The following is a 22,567-nucleotide window of genomic DNA, read 5'->3' as shown; positions in this document are numbered from 1 at the left end:
GTTAATTAAGCGTCGCCGGTGAGCCCGTGCAGTACGATGCGTCCATTATGATAATACACGCCGCCGCGACGGTGTCGGTGTGTGTTGTACACGCTCGGGCGGACATTCCTATTCTACTAATACATATAATATAATGACGTTCCAACGTTTAAATGGCTCGCGTGTTACGACGTCTGAACAATATGAGATTATAATTTATAATTTACATCATTATATTGTTATTAAAGGAACGATCGGGGGAAGAATGATGTATGAAAAAAAAAAAAGAAGAAGACTATATATATATATATATATATATATATATATATATATATATATATATATATATATAGTGTGAAACGACTGAAACGTGACTGCGCGTGCTTATAAGCTTAGGGTAGTGAATCGGAGTGTGACTTGATGTGACGGAATAAAATAAAAAATATACAGTGAAAACTCTTCATAACGATAAACTCGTTACAACGAAAAACTCTATATGTTACGTAAATAACATTAAGTTAACTTATGATTGTTGGTTTGATTTAAAACCTATTAATTACTCTCTATTACGAAAACTCCTAATAACGAAAGAAATCACATGGTCCCTTCAGATTCGTTATTGAGAGTTTTCACTGTATATCTTAAGCGTATAGTTATAGTTATGAAGTTTTTATAATATTTTATAGGTAGCTAGTTATGTAAGCGTAGCCATTATTAATTGTATCCCAACAAATAAGAAATTTAAATGTTTGGATATACAATTTTTTTTTAAATTCTATTTTAGCATCGATTTTGTTCCAAATTCGAGCACTGCCCATAATCCACTTAATATATTATACTCTGTCTCCAAACAGGTCAATAAATGTTTGCGCATCGCAAAACGTGATTGTCACGTCAAGGACCACGTGATCACGCCAACGCCGAGAAGTTTTGCATATCGGTCGGCCGACTGACTGTTGTCTATATTTGATTAGAACACGGAGGAAGATGGTCGATGACAGCGCATTAACCATCACTTATCGGTATAACGTTTAAATATTTTGTATACGAGCGGTGTCGTGTCGAGCGGCGATTCTTAGACGATATTTTGCATTCGTCGGATTGTCGAAGGTACCTACGCGAAATCGTAATCGTCGAGACTTTACCGAAACGCGACGAGTGCCCATCACTCGCAGGCACTCGGTCGTATAGTTGAACACGACGAACGATACCCTAACCGTGGTTCATACTTCGTACCGTTTCGTATGCAAACGCGCATATATCATATTGAATTATTTAACGCGTTTCGCGATATTATTATTATTATTATGGAACAATTCACTTAATAAAACAACAAGACGTATTACGTACACTTAGAAAACGCACGTCGCAATAAAAATAAAATATTACACGCACTTTGTTTTGATAAGTAATTGCATCGCAAGCCTATTATGTTTGCTCGAATTTCGTTTACTCTGTTGAATATTTAAACAATTCGAAACGATAATATTCTATATTTATACATATATATATATATTATTTATGTGTATACGCGTTTTTCCATTGATCAACTCCGCATTCGTTAGCGTTTTTCCGATTACGTGCGATGAATTCTCGAAGCAAAAGTATAAATAATATAATATCGCCACGCGATAATTGTAAGACCAGCTAAAACTGTTGCCTACACGTTCAAAAATATTATTGCATTGCATGTGAACTATTATCAGGTGTGAGGTACGTTGATTTTAATTGCACGCCATGTTACGGTTTGCCCGACCAACCACCTACACAAGGCGTAACGGATTTTATAAATTTATATTTTTTTAAATTTAAATTAATGTCAAACATAGCCGCGAAGTCGTATGATAATATAACATATATATTAATATTGTATAGCGATGTCAACGCGAACGTCGCGAACTTGAGTTTCAATTTAAAAATCTGATTTTCTATTTCAATGTATTACACACACACACACACACACATCGTTTGGCAATACAACTGATTCAGTAGTGGTGTGAATGTGGGTAGGACACGATTGAGAACGGTCCTTATCTGCCGTACTTTTTTTTTAATAACACGATTGAGAACGTTTTTACCTGCTAACTTTTATGCAACGTTGCCACATTAATTAAAAATACAAAATAAAAATAAAATATACAATAATATATATATTATATTATGTAATATATATCAATTACTATATTTTTTTGAGTTTTTGGTTACAGAATAAAATTACGTGGAATTAAATTTGATAAATAAAAATAAACACACAGTTCATTGTAATGTCAATACATTTATCACTTATTTGTCAGCTTGAGGCATTTTCTTAAGATTAAAATTTAAAAAAATAATATTTATTTACGACATATCTTTATTTTTATTTGTCAGTTTAAGACTAAAATTTAAAAACATCAATTCAAATCAAAATCAAAAAAACCTGCCGAAAGTCTTTTATTAATCGTGAGAATTTTCGTTCATTTTATATACAAATTTAAGGTGAATTTTGTCAAGAAATTCAAAAAAAAAAAAATCAGTTTTAATCAGTAACAATTCGAAACATTAAAAAAAGATGCCCTGGCATCGAAATACCAGCCCTAAAAGTTATTACTAAAAGTTAAGATAAACGACAACGTCGCTCGAAAAATCGTTCTCAATCGTTTGATTCTAAGGTACAAAATATTGTTTCTTTGATATGCCGACGATCGTTCTCAATCGTGCAACACCGGTGAATGTCATATCTTATGAAGCGGCCACCTCATGAGAAATTGGCGGTAGTGAGTATTCCAACGATTCTTGCAGTCTTCAAGACCTAGACGGCTAATCTTTCTTATAATTTGTATTCACATAATATAGTCACATATGACCAGCATTGAAAATTAGTAAAGAGTATAATCAAGTGTGAAAAATTGATCGGTGGGTACCTAATATTATAAGGTCGTTTCATCATAGAAAAAAACAAATTAACGCTGTCACTGAATATCGTTGGTAGGTATAATAGTACATATGTTTTTGCAAAATATTCTTTGAGTTAGCTGACTTTAACATTGCCCTCTCAACCCAACTCGACAAAAGGGACAGCTCTAATTAACTGACATTAATTTATTATTAGTTTATTATCTATACAGAATTTTAAGAAATTTCAAAATTGGCCGCGTGTATATTTTAATTCATAATACTCTTAAAATAATTTCAACGGTTTCCGAAAATTATTATGAAAACCGTTGAAATAATTTATTGTAATATTCGCAGTTATAAGTTAACAATTTGACATAGACATGTGAAGTGCAAGTGGCGTAATCTTAATATTTTGGTTACGTTTTAAGACTTCCCGAGTTTGAAATAGTTACCAACGTTCCGCGAAAACCCTTCAGCACCGTCAAGGATTTCACAACCAGAGCAATTATTTTTGTGGATAAATATTTCATTATATAGCTAAAAGTAATATTTCTGCTCTCTTTCGTGAATTTTTTAACGCCGCTATTGTCAGTCAGTTACACATATTAAATTATACATTTTTGTTGTGTAAAAAATATGATATACGGTGAACATGGCTTAGCAACAATAAATGAATAAAAAATATTCTAAATAACATTTAGAGCTAAAAAACTTGGCATGGCGTTATTGCAGGAGAATATGCATATCCTGTTTGAAATGTGACATAAAATATTAATACTATTAGTGATCTGCTTATACACGTTAATCGTAGATATTATTTTTCAAACAAACTTTTGTACAACAGACTTTTCTGTTTTTTTTTTTTCTTATAAAATATAATATATATTATCGATCCAAATGTAAGAAAATTGGCCGATCGCTTCTTTTGTGGTTCGGCTGGAGAGACAAGTTTCGCCTTCACGAGCATTCGATCTATGGGTTTTTCTATATATAATGGATTCGATTGATTTACTACAATATAGCGTGGTGGTAACCGCGGTTTAAAACCACAATTCATGCACTACGCGTATAGACTTTTGACCAGTGCAGGATGAGCGTTTGGAACACGCGTTGAGATCTCTGAGTGAAATTACAGTGAATTTTATGGATTCCTTGTCTGAACATTTCTATTTATTATTATATCGTTGAGTTGGTCAAAGAAATCAAATTCAAAACACCGGTCAAATCGTATAGAATTTTTTTGCTGCGAACCGGAGTCAGTGTATCGATGTTACTGTGAATGTCCGCAATTGGTGAATACTGACAGTCACCAGGTGAATATTAACATATACCTAATAAATTGATGAACGTTGAAAAATTAAAATAATACCTACAGAGATTTACTAGCGGATGTTGACATTTACGTTAGGATTTTGGTAAATTTTGACATAGGTAGATAGTAGGTACGTATTCGCACATATATTATAGTATTAAAGTAGGTACCTACTATAATTGAATATATCATATAATATTATAAAATAGAAACAACATATTATTATGTTTAATTAAATCAAATAATAATAATTATTATTATAAGGCATTTAAATTATGATTATTTTATATTATTACTTATAACAGCATGACAAACTGCAGTCATGACAATGTGTACTACATAAAATGGCAACATTTCTACAGCTACACTTTTTGTAGATATAATTGTTTATTCAGATAAAATAAGAGTAGTTGGGTCAGGTAAAAAAACATTTAATCAAAATTATCAATTTGTACAATACCTTATACTGCAGCATAGGTACTATAGATAGTATAAGATACAATTTTTTGATTGTGACCCTTCCGTTATTCCTAAATAAGATTAAATAATAAACAATATCGGCATTACCAACATTCCCCAATATCGTTGTATAAATGTCAACATTCACTAGTGAACGTTTACTAAAATCACAAATTTAATCAACAAGCAAACATTCACTAATGATTTTGACGACATTAACCGGTGACTGTCAGCATTCACCAACTGCGGACATTCACAGTAACATCGATATGATGTATAATGATATATACAATTAAACGCAGAAAATATTTGTCATCTGCAGACAAAAGACAAAACGTCGCGGTGTAGCACGCAGACTTGGTGAAAGACGTATACATGTTATTAATTGTCTTATCCACAGCAGCTCGCGATTGTATAGCACCCGTCTCATCGAAATATTCTCGGCGTGTACGACGACCTTAATATTTCGTACGTAATTGTAACGACTTAATGCGGTACTTATATTACCACTACCGCGGTGTGGCTGACTTAACCGCCCCTCCCGCTTGCCGTACGAGATTCTCCACCGGGTTGCAGCGGCGGAGACCTTTGAAATAATTATTCTCGTCGCGATCCGCAGTCTGCCGAACAACGAACAGTGCGAACGCTCGCCATAATTAATAACGGCGCCATGACGTGATATTGCTATGATTGTTCGATAATTTTATCGTTATTAGTATTATTATCATTATTATACTATTACATCTGGCCGTCGGAATATGATGCGCACCGGCGATCGGTTTTCCAAAATAATATTAATATAGCGAATAGAAATAGGTGGTTTTCGATGTTTATGCGTCGCGTCCATTCGGCCGGGTCACTCGTAACTGTCAGAGTCCATTTGCGATATAAAACACCGCTATAATATACAGCCCCATTAAGTGTGTGTGGTTTAGGTAAGTATATATAATGTATTATATGTGTGTGTGTGTGTGTGTGTGTGGAGTGAGCGCGTGCGTGCGTGTGCGTGCTGGTATAATATATATAAAATAACACCCGAAGGCGTTTATTCGAAGTGCGCACATTACACGGGTATGCACCGCGGAGACATGCGCGAGTGTATTAAACACAAGTCCTGCACGCGTGCACTTTAGGCTGCTGGCGGACGTGGCGGTTTCACGCCGACTCAATGATCCGTGCAGAGGAAAGAGAAAGAAGGAAGGAGGAGTAGAAAATCGTATTATAATAAATATTCTTTCCGGGTATAGCCGATATGATCAGGTACATAGGTATGCTCTATAAAGCGCCATCACGTGTTTGCAGTGTTTAATTGTGCGGTTAAACGGTATTGAATAAAATAAAATATAATATTGCACGCGCATTCACACACACACATTAAAAAAAAACGTATAATAAAAGTGTGAAAATAAACAACTTTCGGTTTAAAACTGAAAGGGGTTGGTCGCGCGAAGTAGGTATAGGCACTCGAGACATTCCTGACCGTTGCACATAATATAATTTATGAGCCGTTGCGACGTGTGTTCGTACGCTTTAAAGTGGTATTATGCGATAATGTTTAGAAATCTTTAGCGATATATACTTTAATGGATTGTGTGACGTATTTATTTAACGACTGCGAAAACCGAAGGGCTTAAAAACTTCAGTATAGCTCACATTATAGGCATATATATTTTTAATTTACATAGGAGTTCGATCATTATTGCAAACGTATTCATTAACTGAATATAATCGCAGGTAAAACACATACGTTTTTATACATTGGTATACCTGATTTGTTGTTTTATTTGGTGGTGCTTGGAATTTATGCATAGAGGTATTCGTAAAACGAATTAATTGACATTTTTTTTTTTTTAATTTATGTAACTTTAAAACAAATTATTGAACTACTGTCTTATACGATAAATAATTTGTCAAGCTTAACGAATAGTGTTAACAATAATAGATTTCCATTTTTTGTTTACATTTATGATGAAAATTAAATAAGCGAAAATAGTTATGTCCAGAAAAATGTTATCGTGAAATAAAATTCTAGTCTAATGGTGCACGGAAGTAGTTTGGTTTATATAAGCACGAAATATTTATGCTGTAAATATTTTGACTAAGTGTACAATAGTAGGTATATACGACTGAAAAATATTGAGAAATTTATTATGCGATTGAAATAATTTATTTTTATATTTATCGGCAAAAAATAAATAAACATTTTAAATGTATGAGTTATAATTGTTATTTACAATCAATTTTTATTCTAAGAAAAAAGGCGACTATGTTAACGATGAAATTGATTTTTTTTTTTGGTATCGGATCAATTTTAACTGTCGATCCAGCATTCTAGGATATTTTTTAAATTTAAATTTAAATTGAATCCAACACATCGCCGGAATACGGAAAAATTATATTTCAAACGCAGCTGCAGGTTTCCAGGATTTAGACTTATTGATTCGCAGCATTTTTTATATAGTTGTTCAGATGTTGCTTTTTTTACAATACATAATACCACCGAAGTAACACTTTCACAGGTCCGATTATGTACTCCATAGAAGTTTACACATACATAATTGAATTGAACAAAGTGATTGTTGTGCGCGACAACATGAAAAAAAAAAAATATATATATATATATATATATAAAATAAAAACAAAATATAAATACTAAAACCTCAGTGGTAAAATACTAATTAAATTGTACCTGTCTTTAAATACCATTGCCGACATGGAGTATGGAGTTTTAAATTCATAATTAAAAGTAATGATGATGATACGACCATATATACGTATAATATACTATTGCAATTTGAGTATTAACAAGAAATCTAAACGGTTTGAATTAAAGTCTTAAATGACGATTCTGTAAAGTATTAGATTCTAGATCACTTTAACATAATATTCTTTTCTTTTCCGATTTTATGTTATTATTTTCAAATAATGTTTATCTACAGCCATACTCGTTATAATTTATCTGTCAAAACAACAGAAATGTGATTATTTTTTTAATAATACCTGAATGAAAAAATAATAATACATTTATTCAACAGAAATCAGTTATTTTGTTTTTTCTTTACTGTTTGAATTAAAATGAAATAAAATCTGTGGAGTCCTTTAGATGATGAATTATCTTTGGTCAAAATCTCGAACGTAAAAAAAATATAAATATTACTGTAAATTCAATTCTTTCGTTTCAATAACACACATAAAATCAAATTCAAACTTAAAAAATCATTAGACAACACAACGTATTGTGGCCAATGGTTAACACCGCCCAAGCATCTTTAATATCGTGCGATAAATAGCCGAAAAATGTACGTGCCTCGAGCAGCAAAATTAAAAAAAAATTAAAATTAAAATTATACCCAAGGAACAGCGGAAAAGAGGATTTATAATTTATTCGCTATTACCGTGTGCACTTTTGCTTTAAAACCATTATGTCGCGGGTGACCACAATTAGTTATTGATTTGTTTTCACGGTCGTTTAGTGGAGAAATTAGCTCGAATTTATTTATTGTACGATAAATAATAATATTTCATAAATCTTATTGTAAGCTTTAAGTTTGCAGCTCATTAAACGGTCCATTAAAGGAGAGAAAAAAAGATTACTGTTATAGAACAGCGGCTTAGACGGACACGGATGAAAGATATATACCTAAAGACACTCACTCGCATACACGCACACACACACACACAGACATACAAATTCACACACTCACACAAAGGGACGTAGTCGGGAATAATAAAAATGGCCCCCCTTAAAAATCAACGGATTACCGTGGTAAGTCTGCGCAAAAGTTTTTACTTCTGTTGAAACTTTGTTGTCAGCTTCGAATACGACGCGTGTAAATAGCGTATTGTGTGCGTGAACGACGTGTACGCTGCCTAGGTATATATATATATATGTGTATGTGTATATATTCAAAAGCTCGAATTTAAAATCAGCGACGCCTCTCCGTATAGTGTCACGACTATACAACGGTGTGTACATAATACTGTGTATCCCTCGTGGCACGGGTTTTATTATTTGAACGAGTAAAAGCAGTACAAAGGAAATGCGAAAACGTGTTTTGTCGAACGCAATATTATCATTATCAGTTTCGACGTCGTTTAACGGCTTATACCTACAAAAATATCTTAGCCACCTCACTACAATCGTGATGCTAATGATCTCCGAAAACCCGTAGGTAAACGCGACGTGTTTTGAGTTCGAACTCTTTACTGTAATAATATATTATAATATTGAGCTGTCTATAGCTATAGGTAGTAGCTGATAATCCACGTAATATTATAGGATCATACCCTGCAATTACGACAGGGTAAAACAATTAGATTCCAATGGAACTTGCTGCCGAGTGTTAAATTAAATTTTAAAAAATAATTATTACCAAGAATGGACTATAGTCAGTGATCATTGTTTTATTATGTGCCCGTTGCATTCTTAAGCTGAAATAACGACTTGTCCCCAAATGGAAGAAAACGAGTGTTTATCAAATAGGTATTGTGATGGCTGTTACGCATTGTACTTTTGATATTACAATAAAACAAAACCCTGCAGTACGCAAAAAGTACCTACTATATATATAATCTAACGACTAATTTCCGTTTTTAATCTTTTATATCGAAGTCTATCTCGGGTGTGTATGTTCGTATGTGTAGGTAATGCGAGACATATGTTATTATATCAGTCTTTCACGACTCGCGAACCAATGGTGGTGTTTCATCGAAGTCGAACGATAAGCTTTTAAAGCGATCCGGTTGAAAAAACAGGGACAAAACGTTGATAGTTTTTAACAAAGGACTTTTGACTAGGCACACGTTTAATATATATCTATATCTATATATATATATATAAAAAAAAAAAAAAACATTTATGTTTACATCTCTCTTTTACTGTATTATAGCTGGATAGACAATACGACTAAAAAATCGTTTTTTTTTCAGCTTCAATTTCACTAAAATACTGACATTTTTCATTTGTAATTCGTCGTCAGTACACATACCATGACGCATAAGCGAGTGTCCTTCATGTGTAATGCACAAATCTAAGTTTCTTTTTGAGAAGTATATACGCTGTGTATATACCAATCCTTTCATACCCAAGCCAAACTCCGGCACATGATGCAAAACATACGTGCTTGCATTGTAAAGTACCTATCTGATATTTTTGGTTATGCGATTTAATGGGCCCAGGTGAAGATACATAAAAAAAAATAAATAAATATTACCGTATATATTGGGATACATATTGTCATATCACATCATAATCGCACAATTCTTTGAATGCGATTTTTATTTGAACATAACAAATGATTAAACACAACGGTAATTCGTTTTTGAAAACCAAATTTAATTTGACATTTTGGTATATATCTACCAACGTTTAAAACAATAATATTCGGTTCGACGAAAATATATACATTTGATTAAATAACAATGCGCACCTACAACTTTCATAATGTAAAATGGAAAATTCCATTGGAAATAAAATCAAATCAACAACATGATGTTTTAATTTATGCACGCCTGTAGATATAATTATATAAATTAGTTTATTTTTAAATCTACAACAACTTTATGAATATTTAAAACTAATTACTGATTATTTTTGAATAATTAATAAACGTTTAACTGGCACCGCTCAATCCGCAACTAATATTAAACAGTTTTTTCCTATAGGGTATTAGGAGATAAATAAAAAAATATTCACTTCGATGAAATTTAAAATGAACTAGAATTATATCGGATATCATATTATAGGTAAATTTTTTTAATCAACGTTAGTTGGGGCCCTGCTATTTATTTTATTAAATACCGTTTATTAAAAATATTTTTTTCATTGTTCGCATTATAATATTTCATATTTATGATTTGTTATACAATTTGTAATACCTAACTAATCGCCATTGTTTATAATCCAAATACAGTTGAAAGCAAGTAATACAATCACAATACTGACATGACAACTTACGAGAAATTCGGATTATTTATTTAAAATCAAATATTCAATAATACGTATTATAATATTGCTGAATATTTAGGAAAAGTTACACAACTGACGTACCTTGAATAGTTAGGTTAGGGTAACCTAACTTGAATAGCTATTTGATTAACGAGAAATTCTCATAATGTTTGTGTTTGGTGTTAACCGCACATTTAAAATGTAAATAGGAAAGACTAACTTTATACATGAAATTAAACTACTTGCCTATGTTATATTTTACTATGATATTATATTAAAATAAAACAAAATTGTTTAATATATTTTACAATGAATTACTCACATAGTTTATGTATAGTATTATAATACAAAAACATTTCTTATAAAACTATTATTTGACTAAAACGCTGCCGTACTGCCGGCGCACAATTCGGTGTTCAATAAAGTTCGTGACAAAAAAAAAAAAAAAAAAAAAAATGCGGGAAGGTAAATAATATTTTCTCATATTTAAAATAAAAATAAAGTATATATAGGTAAGAAAATCCCATTTGTATGTCCCGTGATAACTCACGCACACGGCAAAGCTGTCATGTATTTGAATTTACATAGTACATTTATACACACACACACACACACATATATATATTATATACAATGTATGTATGTGACATGTGTGTGTGTGTGTGTGAAATGGCAGTGAAATAATATCTGAATTGCTTATCATTAAATTACCGTGGTAAGTTGATAGATGGTTTGTTTCGTTTTATTTTCAGATCAACTTTATAAAAACGTATGATCTCAATGTGCAGTGTGCGTAGAATAAATAACTGTGTGGGTTCTGTGTTTCAGAGCTGCATTCGTTAAAATTGAACTTAAATCGATTTTAAAATAACCTGCGCCGTCTACTTCGGTGTTCAATTATTATTGACACTTATGTTTGAAGTGGGTAGGCAATTTAATCCCACAAAGATATAAAAACTAATGAATATTGTGTCCATAACGTTTTTAAAGGATGCCTTCAATAACGTGAAGTCATGACACTAAATTATTATGCTGGTAAATAAACCGCACAACAAAATATAGTAATTATTGCAATCATGAGATTAACAATAAATCATTTTGATTAATTAATTGCTACTGACTTGATAAAACGCATAATTTCAATTCTGTGTAACTATACTATAACTGATTGAACTTTAATATATCATTCCAAGTTACCGAAACGATGAAAAATAAATACTTGATAATATTATAATAGTTGTAATCGGCGTACAACCATTGAAATCAGAACAATATTTTCTGAGCTCAATTAATTAAAAATCATATTTTTTTTTTTGTGAAACGGTTTGGTACCTTAATTGATAATTTCCAAGTCATTTATACCTACGCGTATAATCAATCAGATCATGATACGTATAATATTATTCCCGTGACAGTCGAGAACTAAGCAACCGACAAGATTTACTAGCCATTACATTATGATGGCTGTGACCTACAAACTTTTATAAACTACACACACAAATCCACCGTGTAGCGATAGCCATTTATTGTTAGACTAAAGAAAAGTTCTTTTATATTATTTATTTTATGAAATGCTTTATACTTTTCTCTGTCCATCAGTAACGTTTAACCGCGGTGTGTTTGCCGAGTTTCTACTGTGTATTTAATTGTCCTTTGGCGAAGGTTTAAAGCCAAAGTTTCACGTTTTCAAGTAACGCTTGCTCGGGGCTGTTTTATTGCTTGTTCAGCTTTTTTGCTCATTAAACAAATATATATATATATTTATATATACGAACATTTTTCAATATAATTATCTACCATTTATTTATGATCTGAAATATTATTCATTTACAACATTATAGATATATTGATAATTTAAATTCGGTCGGATTAAAGTGTTATTGATATTATTATAACGAAAGGGCGAACGCCTATTACATAATTTGCTTACGGAAATATTTCTTTATTGAACAATATTTTTGTATTAAAAAAAAATAAAAATAAATACCCATCTAGGAACGATCGATTTAGTTGGCGAAAACCACGGAAAACCAATGTTATTTAGTAAAAAAAAATCAAATTGTGTAGAATTACTATATACTATCATGATATTGAATACGTTTTTTTTTTTTTTTTTTTTTATTTAAAACTATGAATGAGTACCCTCTACAATAATCTGATGTATTCAATAAAAAATGTACAAATATCCAAACGAGACAGTAACATGTAGGATATTAGAATTAACACTTTTGAAAAAGTGTTGTTGGTTCAGTAGATTAGTTGAATTCTATAACAATTTTTATTATCATATAACTCAACGTGGTTATAACGGCAACAGATGGCGTTAATAGCACTGGAGGTCGACATACCGTCAACTACATTCGTTTAGAAAAAAGTCATAATTCGTTGGTGTTCATGTTACTATTATTAAAATGAATACTCTCGTTCGGGGAATTCTCATTTCTAAAAATCTTGGCAGACGTTTCGAACACATTTTTTACGCACCCATGCATTTTTCAAAATATTTTTATTATCAAGTTTCAAAGAACGTATATTATGACGATAATGTCTTTAGACTATTTAAATATCACACACGCTCGTAATATCCGTACACATATGAATTGCCATCCATAATAATATGTTCATATATTTTAATACAACGAAAACGCAGCTTGTGAAAAATCGTACGTTGTTACTGTGACAATTTAATGCATAATAAAATATTATATTATTAAAGTGATAGTAAATACCTTTATGAAAAAATTGAAAATATAGTGTGGAATACATATTATATATGTGTACCTGCATCGGATGAGTATAAAACGTGACCAATAAGGTACATATATATAGTTAATGCCATTGTTCGAGTTCGTGAGTTAGGAGTTGTTTTTTCTCACCTTCCTATAATAGCATTTAATTGTATTGAATAATTGAGTGGTTTTGTTTCCGAAACGAAACCATTAAATCTAATAGCACGTTACGTGTTTTCCGTTATTGATGTAGTATGACTTATTAATATTACGATAACGGTCGAATATCGTATTGTATTTTATAGTTACTAACCACTGGTCGTACTTTCAAAAACCAAGTGAATAGCTCGCATTGTAAAGTATATTGTCATTATGAAGATCGTATTCGAAGCATATTATATTGTATATTATACTGTCGCTCAGTTCGTTTCATTGTTTCGTCTGTGTGGTTCTCCCAAGATAACTCGATTTATGAGACGGACACCACTGCGGACAATAATGATACATTTCTCTATCATCGGATAACAGCCAATATACAGATTCACTTGCGTCAGTAATGATTGTATATAAATTTAATCCGTCGATATTAACAGTGAGTAGTTCATAAAATATCGAATAGTTATTGATTAGTTACAATCGATTGCAGAAATCACTACGAGACGTGATTGTTCTTGTCCATTGTTTCCTGTAATAACGACAAGATAAAATTTCAGTTTAAAACGTAGTTGAATAAAAATATCGTTTTAGCTATTAATTATAATTATAATGGCGAGTCTCTCTCTTTCACGCTTTCGACCGACCATCTGATTCTAAACCATATTTTTATAATTATTTGATTAACAACGTGACTAATTAGTGTACTGGTTATATTGTTATCAATCTAGTCCTTTTATTTTTTCTTCAAACATCAAGACATTCTACGTACTCGGTTTTGAAAAACAAAAAAAAAACGCCATCACTATATAGGTACCTATATTTCGTCGAAGAATGGACGTGGCATCGCTAATTGTACATAGTTATTATAAACCTTGTACACGACACAAATACGGTAGTTTGAAAGAAATGTATAAAATGATGGTCGACGTCCATTTAAGTCGTACGCCTGTAGGTACCTACGAATAATACAATACGGAATTCAACCGTTTGTTTCTGTGAAAGGAACGGGAAACAAAAAATTTCAAGAAACGCTAAAAAGCTCTTATTATTCTGTTTCGTTAGTATTATACGTTCGGGGCAAGGAAAAACGAATGTTCAAAAACGTAAACGTAAGATTTTCACACAAAGTTTAGTAACTCGTCGTAAGCTGCAATAGTACCTGCCTATAATATATTATTATTATTAAGTCCGCCGATTAATAAGACGCCGCGGCAACACGCTTTATAATTTCAGAAATGATATTAATCGTTTTTATTCATCCACATTTTAGTGTGGTAAAAAAGCAATACACACCTAAGTATGACAATGTAAGCTTTATTAAAAAAAATAAAATTTGATTTTTGAATTTCGCGAATAATAAACTCCTTAAATTTTACGTCACATTACACGTGCCGTATACACATTATGCGTAATTATAATAACGGAGAAAAATCGTCGTACACGACTTCGTCCTACAGACGACGAACGTTTTGTGGATCGATTCACTATTCCATCGTTTGATGATCTCGCCAAAGTACCTATAAAATGCGCATCCGAGTAAGTTTCGTCTGCGTTGCTGCATTGCTATCAACTACAGTCGTGGACGAGAGTAGAGAATAATAAAGTGAAATACAAAACGCGACCGAATATTATACATATAGTGCGGGTATACGCTCAGTCAATTTGGAAACACGACCCCAATGACAAACGACACTTGTCATGTGTGTGTGAGTGCGCACTAGTAGAAGAGTCTAAAAAAAAAAAAAATTAAATATCACTCAGCGAAGTGCGAGGACCCAAGGAAAATATGTTATTTCTGTGAAAATATATCATAATAATGTGCGAATCGTAGGTACGTATATACGTCCCCGTCCGCGTGATGGTGGGAAAACTAGCAAAAGACATCCCCCCACCCCCCAGGCCGACGGTCGAATGTGCAAAGTAAAATATGATGTGTAGCGCTCGTTTGATTTTGCAGGACTTTTTACACCAGACATGTCAAACTGGGCCAAATATATTGAAAAAATAAATTAAAAAATTTTATAGACATTTTTAATTTTCTCCATCACTCGCTCACGGCACTATTATAATATTCACTACTTATCCAATTACAGTTTATAAAAATATAAAACAGAAATGTAGTATAATGTAGGTATACGCCTCTCACTAATATACTATTATGAAACGAGCGGAAAATTGTGTAGTTTTTTTCAATAAATTGTGAATATTGCTATGCACGGGCCGTAGAAAAATGAGCTGAGTGCCACGTGTTTGCAATGTCTGTTCCACACCGTAGTAAGTTATGTTATACAGAGTGTCCCGTGAGGAATTACCCATTGTAATATCTCCCGAAATAATGGTGATATCGAAATTCTGGTTTTGTAATAAGACTCACAGGGATAAGAACTGCAATTATTTCATATTTTAATTACCTAATTTTAATGTTTTGGTAAAAAAGTAAAAAAGTATATATTTTTATTTAATTATTTCCTAAAAAATTAGAGATAGCCATTTTGTAGAGTTTATTTTTCTGAACATATTGACGTTTCAAAGTTTTATTTTCATTAATTTCCTGATTTTTAATATTTTATTCTAGTTTTGAAGATATGATTATAACAATAATTAGGAACACGGAAGGTATTCGGCCAGCCGTATGGGAATGAGCGCCACGCGGCGGGTCACATGTTTGATAACAAAATTAATGAAAATAAAATGTTGAAACGTCAATATTTTCAGAAAAAATAAACTCTACAAAATGACTAACTCTAATTTTTTTGGAAATAATTATATCAAAATATATACTTTTTATCTATTTTACCAAAACATTAAAATAGGAAATAATTGTAGTTCTTATCCCTGTGAGTCATATTACAAAACCAGAATTTCGATATCACTATTATTTCGGGAGATATTGCAATGGGTAAATCCTCGAGGGACACACTGTATAATATACTCATAATATTATAGTATCTCACTGTTTATAGTAATCTGAAGCAGTGTCCCAAAAGTGTACAAGTCACAAGTCAACGGGCGTTTCATCACTCCGCGATATTGATGATTTTGTGTTTGACTTGACGACGTTTAACATCTTGATTGGTGCATTTTCCCTAAATTATTGTTATTGAACTTGTGATTCAGTTTAACCGCATATATTTTAGCGAACTATAAATAAATTAAGACGTATTTTGGTTTCAACAAAAGAGAATCACGACGGTTATGACAAACGTAGTTCTCTAGTATAGTTGTATAAACCGCTTAAATTTTAAGTTTAATTTTGTGTTCAACAAAAGAAAAACAAACTATTTATTAATTAGTATTGGATACATTTGCATACATTTTGTAAATGTTGTTTTGGATGTTGATTTCTCCAGTCTTATATTGTGTAGGTATTTACATTTGTGTAAAACTTGTTTATTACTTAATAAAATCTCCAAGTTAGTTAAAATAATGTATTTTACGTTTTATGACATCGTAACGTTTTAATAAGTTAATATATTATACACGGCTTGACGTAGTGCTCGATTGTAAACTTATGTAATATTTTTATAGTAAACAACAATATTAAATACATTATTATTTTTGGTTACTCGGGTAGACTTATAATAACAATTTCATGTGCTAATTTGATGTTTTCGAGATACTTACTTAAACTAATTAAAAATGTTTGAATTAATTTGTACTAGATAATTAAAATTACCCTCATTTAAAAACATCATGATAGATGCTTAGATGTGACATTTAACTTTATTTTTAGTTCATTAATGAACTTAAATAATGAAAATACTGCTAAAATATTAAAAATAAATTCCGTTGAACGAGACGTTCAGTTTCTGGTATAGAATTCAACTAAGTTTTCAAGTTTACAAAATTACTATAGTTTTCGATACTTAATTTGAAAAAATTATTATTTCATGTCTTTATATTGCTGTTATTAAGACTTCAGATTATAATATTCTACTCAAAGTTGTTTAAATTTGTTTTCGTTTGTTAGAAGTTTAAATTAGGTATTGTTTTTGGTTAAACTCGTTTAAATAATTTTATAACGTATGGAAACATTTTTATAATAATTATGATTTTATTATTTTCAACTTTGTTTTGTTTATAATATTATATTGTCTGTCGTCTGTGATAATTATTTTTTTTTTAAGTTGTAGAGAAGAATTACTTATTACCTATGTGAATGGAATTTTATACTACTCTGACATGATTATGTCTGGAATTTATGAACCCATCGCATAGTACTATTACTAGGGTTTCATTTTTTAAGTCTTGATTCCAACAGGTTTTAAAATAATTTAAAAAAACGTATTCTAAAAATTAAAAAATTACAGACTATATCATTATAATAATATTCAGGGTTTGTATTCATCGTAATTATTCAAAGGACGATAAATCATAATTTTAAGTAGGCACCCAGTTCGGTTGATTTTAAAATGACAATGACTCAAACCGGTTATCTTACCTACCTATTATAATATTATTATTCTCGGTTAGAAGATTTTATAAAAATATTTGACCGGCATCAAAAAATATAGTGTTCACGTTTTATTATACGCAGTAGCCGCTGTAATGTAATGAAATTAAAATATAATATATTATTAATGTAGTATCACGTTAATGTCCTAACACGTCAGTGAGATTAAATTAATCACTCGCATATAATCTATTAGGCATGTAATATTAGTTACTTGTCGTAATATTTACTACGACAAACAACAACATAATATTATTTCGTTTTGATAATTACCGAGTATCATATTATAACGCGATAAAAGCGTGCGAATCGACAACCGAGTTGTTTTTATTATTATTATTATTATTTTCTTATTTTTTTTTCTCGATATCAAAACTAAACATCCCAAATTACAAATAATTAATGTATTAATCGAAATCGGCTACTAACGGGATTTAAATGTATTCGATTACGATCGTTATCACTATTATGTAAATTAGATTTGAATAAAAACGACAATATTATAATAATATTATAATGTATAATAATATGTGATGGTAAATAGGTTCTAAAACTGATACCAATCAGTCATGTACACATTGGTACCTAACCTAACTGGTAATATTTCGCTGCGGCTCGACAAGGGAATATTATCATATTTCGTCCTGGCACGTCACGTGATTTTTGCAGTCGGTGTCTTTCTTATTTGCGTTGGTCGTGACTTTCGCGTAGTTATCGCATTCGAAACCGACCAAATGGTTCGAGATAGTATTGAGACGAAAAAACATATTATAAACTTACTAGAAAAATATATTATCGACAACCGCTCGTCTGCCGCTAGGGCGGATGAGACGCGTTTGAATTTGAAATTTTAATTTGAAAAAATGAAAATAAAAAATTTGAATTCGATCGGTTGGGCGATCTTTAAATAAACAAAAATACAAAAATATAAATGTCAATATTGTTACGCGTCCGTTAACGGCCGTCGACGTCAAGCGACTAGAAATTTGGTTTTCGTTAAAATATTTTAATACTCAGGTACTCATCATTATTATTACTTATTATATTATATGTGAAGGTTGAGCGCACGCGCACGTTATTTTAGGAACTCCCGGCACACACACTCGCTGACCCCCATAGATCCCCGAAACAAGCACGTGGAAGCAGCAGCAGATGATCCAGACGATCTTCGTCTCGACAGTGTTTCGTCAGTAATCGTGTAGTGGTGTGTTAGTCGTCGTCGGCGGTACCTATACGTACGGGCGACCGGCAAACACTATATAAGATACGATATGGTCTACCACTCGTCCTTTCCGCAGTGACGACGACAGACGAACGATAAACAGCAGCAATAATATTATAACAATGTTATATCTTAATGTTATCGATATTGTCGCGTCATCGTAATAATTATAACCATCGAGATCGAAATCGTCTGCGTTCTGTTGATGTTTTCCTATTTTTAATAATAATATTTGTACTGTATTTTTTTTATTTTTTTTTTATTACGATTTAATATCTTACGTCAATAATTAATGCGGCATAACGTTATAACGAAGTTGTCTAATACCATTATTATGAACACGTTTCTCACGTGGGTTTTTGTTCTGTCGTTTAAGGGGGCCATACAAGAAATGAAAATCTACGCATCGCCAGATTTCGCCGATATCCAGTGCACGGAACTTTTGCAGGTAAGTCCTCGCCCGCTGACATAGGTAGGTAAAACGTACGCTACATAATATATAATATATATATAGGTACGTGCGTGTGGTTTTATCTCATCTCCGGTTAAAAACATGCTTAAAATAATGTTATTATATTGTATAATGTAGCTACACTACACCCACCCGAATTCGTCCTGGTAAAAATTATTAATTTATCCCACACATAGTTATTTACCCACGCTGGCTTAGGTTGAAAAAAATAACAATAATAAATATATTACAGATATACGATTATTTTTAGTTTGATTTTATGATGATTTTACACTGTCTTGTTCCAGTGGAGATTTATTTTTTTATGTGAATACAAAAAACTGGAGACATTTGTGGGTTCATGAGTGGGTGTTTTGACTTTAAGATTATTTTATTTTCTTTTTACTTAGTTCAAGCAAAGATTACGGTTACCAAGTGAATGAAAAAAATTAATACTTTAATTAACTATACAGGTTGTCCCGCGAGTACATTGCGATATCTCACGAAATAATAGAGATATAAGAATTCTGGTTTTATAATCAGATTCGCATGGATAAGAACTACAGTTATTTTTTAATTTATTTTAATGTTTTGGTAAAAAGTTAAAAATATATTTTTTTATTTAATTATTTTCAAAAAAATTGGCCATATCAATTTTATAGAGTTTATTTTTCTGAAAACATTGACGTTTCAAAATGTCATTTTCATTAATTTCCTGATTTTTTCTAGTTTTGAAGAAATAAAATATGATTATAACTATTATAGGAACACGGAAAGTATTCGGCCGGCCGTATGGGAATGCGCGCGGCGCTGCGGGTCACATGTTTGATAACATAACGGTGTTAAATAATTCACAATTTTTCTCGAAACTAAAAAAAAAAATTTTAAATCAGGAAATTAATGAAAATAAAATTTCGAAACGTCAATATTTTCGGAAAAATAAACTCTAAAAAATTGCTATGGTCAATTTTTTTGAAAACAATTAAATAAAAAAAATATATTTTTTTAACTTTTTTACCAATACATTAAAATAAATTAAAATATGAAATAATTGTAGTTCTTATCCCTGTGAGTCTTATTACAAAACCAGATTTTCTATATCATCATAATTTCAGGAGATATCGAAATGGGTAAATCCTCACGGACACCCTGTATGTCACAATAACGTTAAGCAATAATAATCAACAAACAATTTGAAATTAAAATTAACATTTTTATAGTTAGTATTATGGAAAATTATAATATTAATTTAAATCACTTAAAAATAAGTTAGTAAATTATTAATTTTTAATTACCACATATTATGGGGCACGTGTATTGTTGTGCAATTTTCAATTTTTTTTTGAAAAAAATTTTTTTTACTATATTATTATGTTTACAACTGTTTATTTTCATTTTTCATTTACACTTTTATAGATAATGTAGAGGTTTAAACAATACAACATGTTTGTGTCAACTAAATAATTCAATAATATTTATTTGTATTTGAGATAATTGTATACAGTTGTTGTATTATACAAAATAATAATCAATCAAACATAATTTTAACTGAAAGTAAAGTTTTTTTTTTATTAACATGGAAAAGCAAAGATGTTACAATGGATTCTATAACAAGTATAGGCATACATTTAACTATAGAATTAACTAACTATTTACTTTAGCTTTAACTGTTTACTAGTTAATGCCCACCTCTGTGAGTACGTATATTATGTTCTATTGTTATGCATCAATCAACTATACACTAGAACTCCTTGGGGGGAGGGGGGTTAGGTTAGGTTAGGCGGGAGGGGGGTTGTAAAGAGCCAGAACGCAAGTCGATAACGGTTCGTTACAATAACCGAGTACCTACAGTATTAATATAATAGTACGGTGTAATACATCTTATGATGTAGGTATAGGCGGTGATTATTTTATTTTAAAATTTTTTAATTTTCTATTTGGGAGGGGGGAACTTATATGCACAGATCTATATTAATTGAATTGGTTGTTCGTGCTTTATTCATTAAAACAAATTTATATATAAATTATAATTCTGTTTTAGATTTCGAAAGAATTCTTTTTGATGAAATAACGGTTTTATGGTAACTAGGTTTATTAATATGGACCAATGAATATTGGTCCGTATCGGTTAATTTGATTTCAGCTAACTGTTAAAAAATGGCTCGCCGCCACTGCAGAGAGTGATGACTGCATTTAATTTTACTTTAAATTTGTAATGTTTTTTTTTGTTATAAATCCACTTCAATAGAACTTCATTTTTTTTTTTTTTTTTTTTTTACAGTAAAATATTATTTATTAAGTGTGAGCCATGGTTAAAAAAAAAAAAAAAAAAAAAAAACTAAATAATAAACAAAAATAACACGATATAGGCGAATGATATTGTTGAATAATACAGACCGGAATAAAATATAATTTAATTTGTTTCCAGACCGGAATATATTATAAGCATAGCTGCTGAGGCTTGTTTGGTCTGTGCCATGTTCTGTGTGAATGTGTGACGAAAGAATGTTAATATGAAACCCCGACACCCCGTCTCGATTACTAACTCTTTGTTGAACACCAAAAACTTGTTTATAAAACGTATTTTTCCCTCGCCCCCCAAGGCTGTGGATATTGAGAGTACCGACATACCCCTAACAATGTAATACAAATGAACGACGTGAACGAAATTGATTTTATTCATGTTTTAAATGAGTTGATTACTTGTGCCCAACAGAATAATAATTTATCTTCCGATGTTCAAATTGTCTAGATTTGAACACGCTTTAAAAATCGTATTGAATTTGTTTTTATTTATTTTATTCATTCGTGTACTAATTATAAATTAATTTATCAAGCTTTCCAAAAACTAATTTGTATGCCATTCGTTTTGTTCTGTATGAGTGCGTTTTGCCCGCTATAGTATATAATTATTGGCAATTTATAAGGCAAATAAATTGGATAAAATTGATATTTCGAATATTAAAATACTTCGCGATAATG

At 31.0% G+C, this 22,567-nt stretch overlaps 2 protein-coding genes across 5 annotated transcripts in view; one reads left to right on the top strand and one right to left on the bottom strand.

Annotated features, from left to right (window-relative positions):
• LOC107169907 (uncharacterized) overlaps positions 1 to 22,567 on the top strand; it is a 256,410-nt gene that overhangs the window by 124,477 nt on the left and 109,366 nt on the right. For 2 of the 4 annotated variants that reach the window (XM_089228563.1, XM_089228562.1), the window contains exon 5: positions 19,511 to 19,582. The exons of the other annotated variants lie outside the window; for them this stretch is intronic. In XM_089228563.1, coding sequence (XP_089084689.1) covers positions 19,511 to 19,582 — 72 coding nt within the window. The remainder of the gene's footprint in view (positions 1 to 19,510; positions 19,583 to 22,567) is intronic. 4 annotated transcript variants of the gene reach the window in all.
• Positions 1 to 22,567, bottom strand: part of LOC107165019 (nucleolar complex protein 4 homolog B) — a 567,342-nt gene that overhangs the window by 489,004 nt on the left and 55,771 nt on the right. The window lies entirely within an intron of this gene.

Source organism: Diuraphis noxia, unplaced genomic scaffold (genome assembly GCF_037042655.1).
Source record: "Diuraphis noxia isolate RWA-SAM2 unplaced genomic scaffold, SU_Dnox_SAM2 contig0005, whole genome shotgun sequence".
Lineage (NCBI taxonomy): Eukaryota > Metazoa > Arthropoda > Insecta > Hemiptera > Aphididae > Diuraphis > Diuraphis noxia.
The sequence above is the reverse complement of the archived record's forward strand: the minus strand, read 5'-3'. Positions and strand labels throughout refer to the sequence as shown.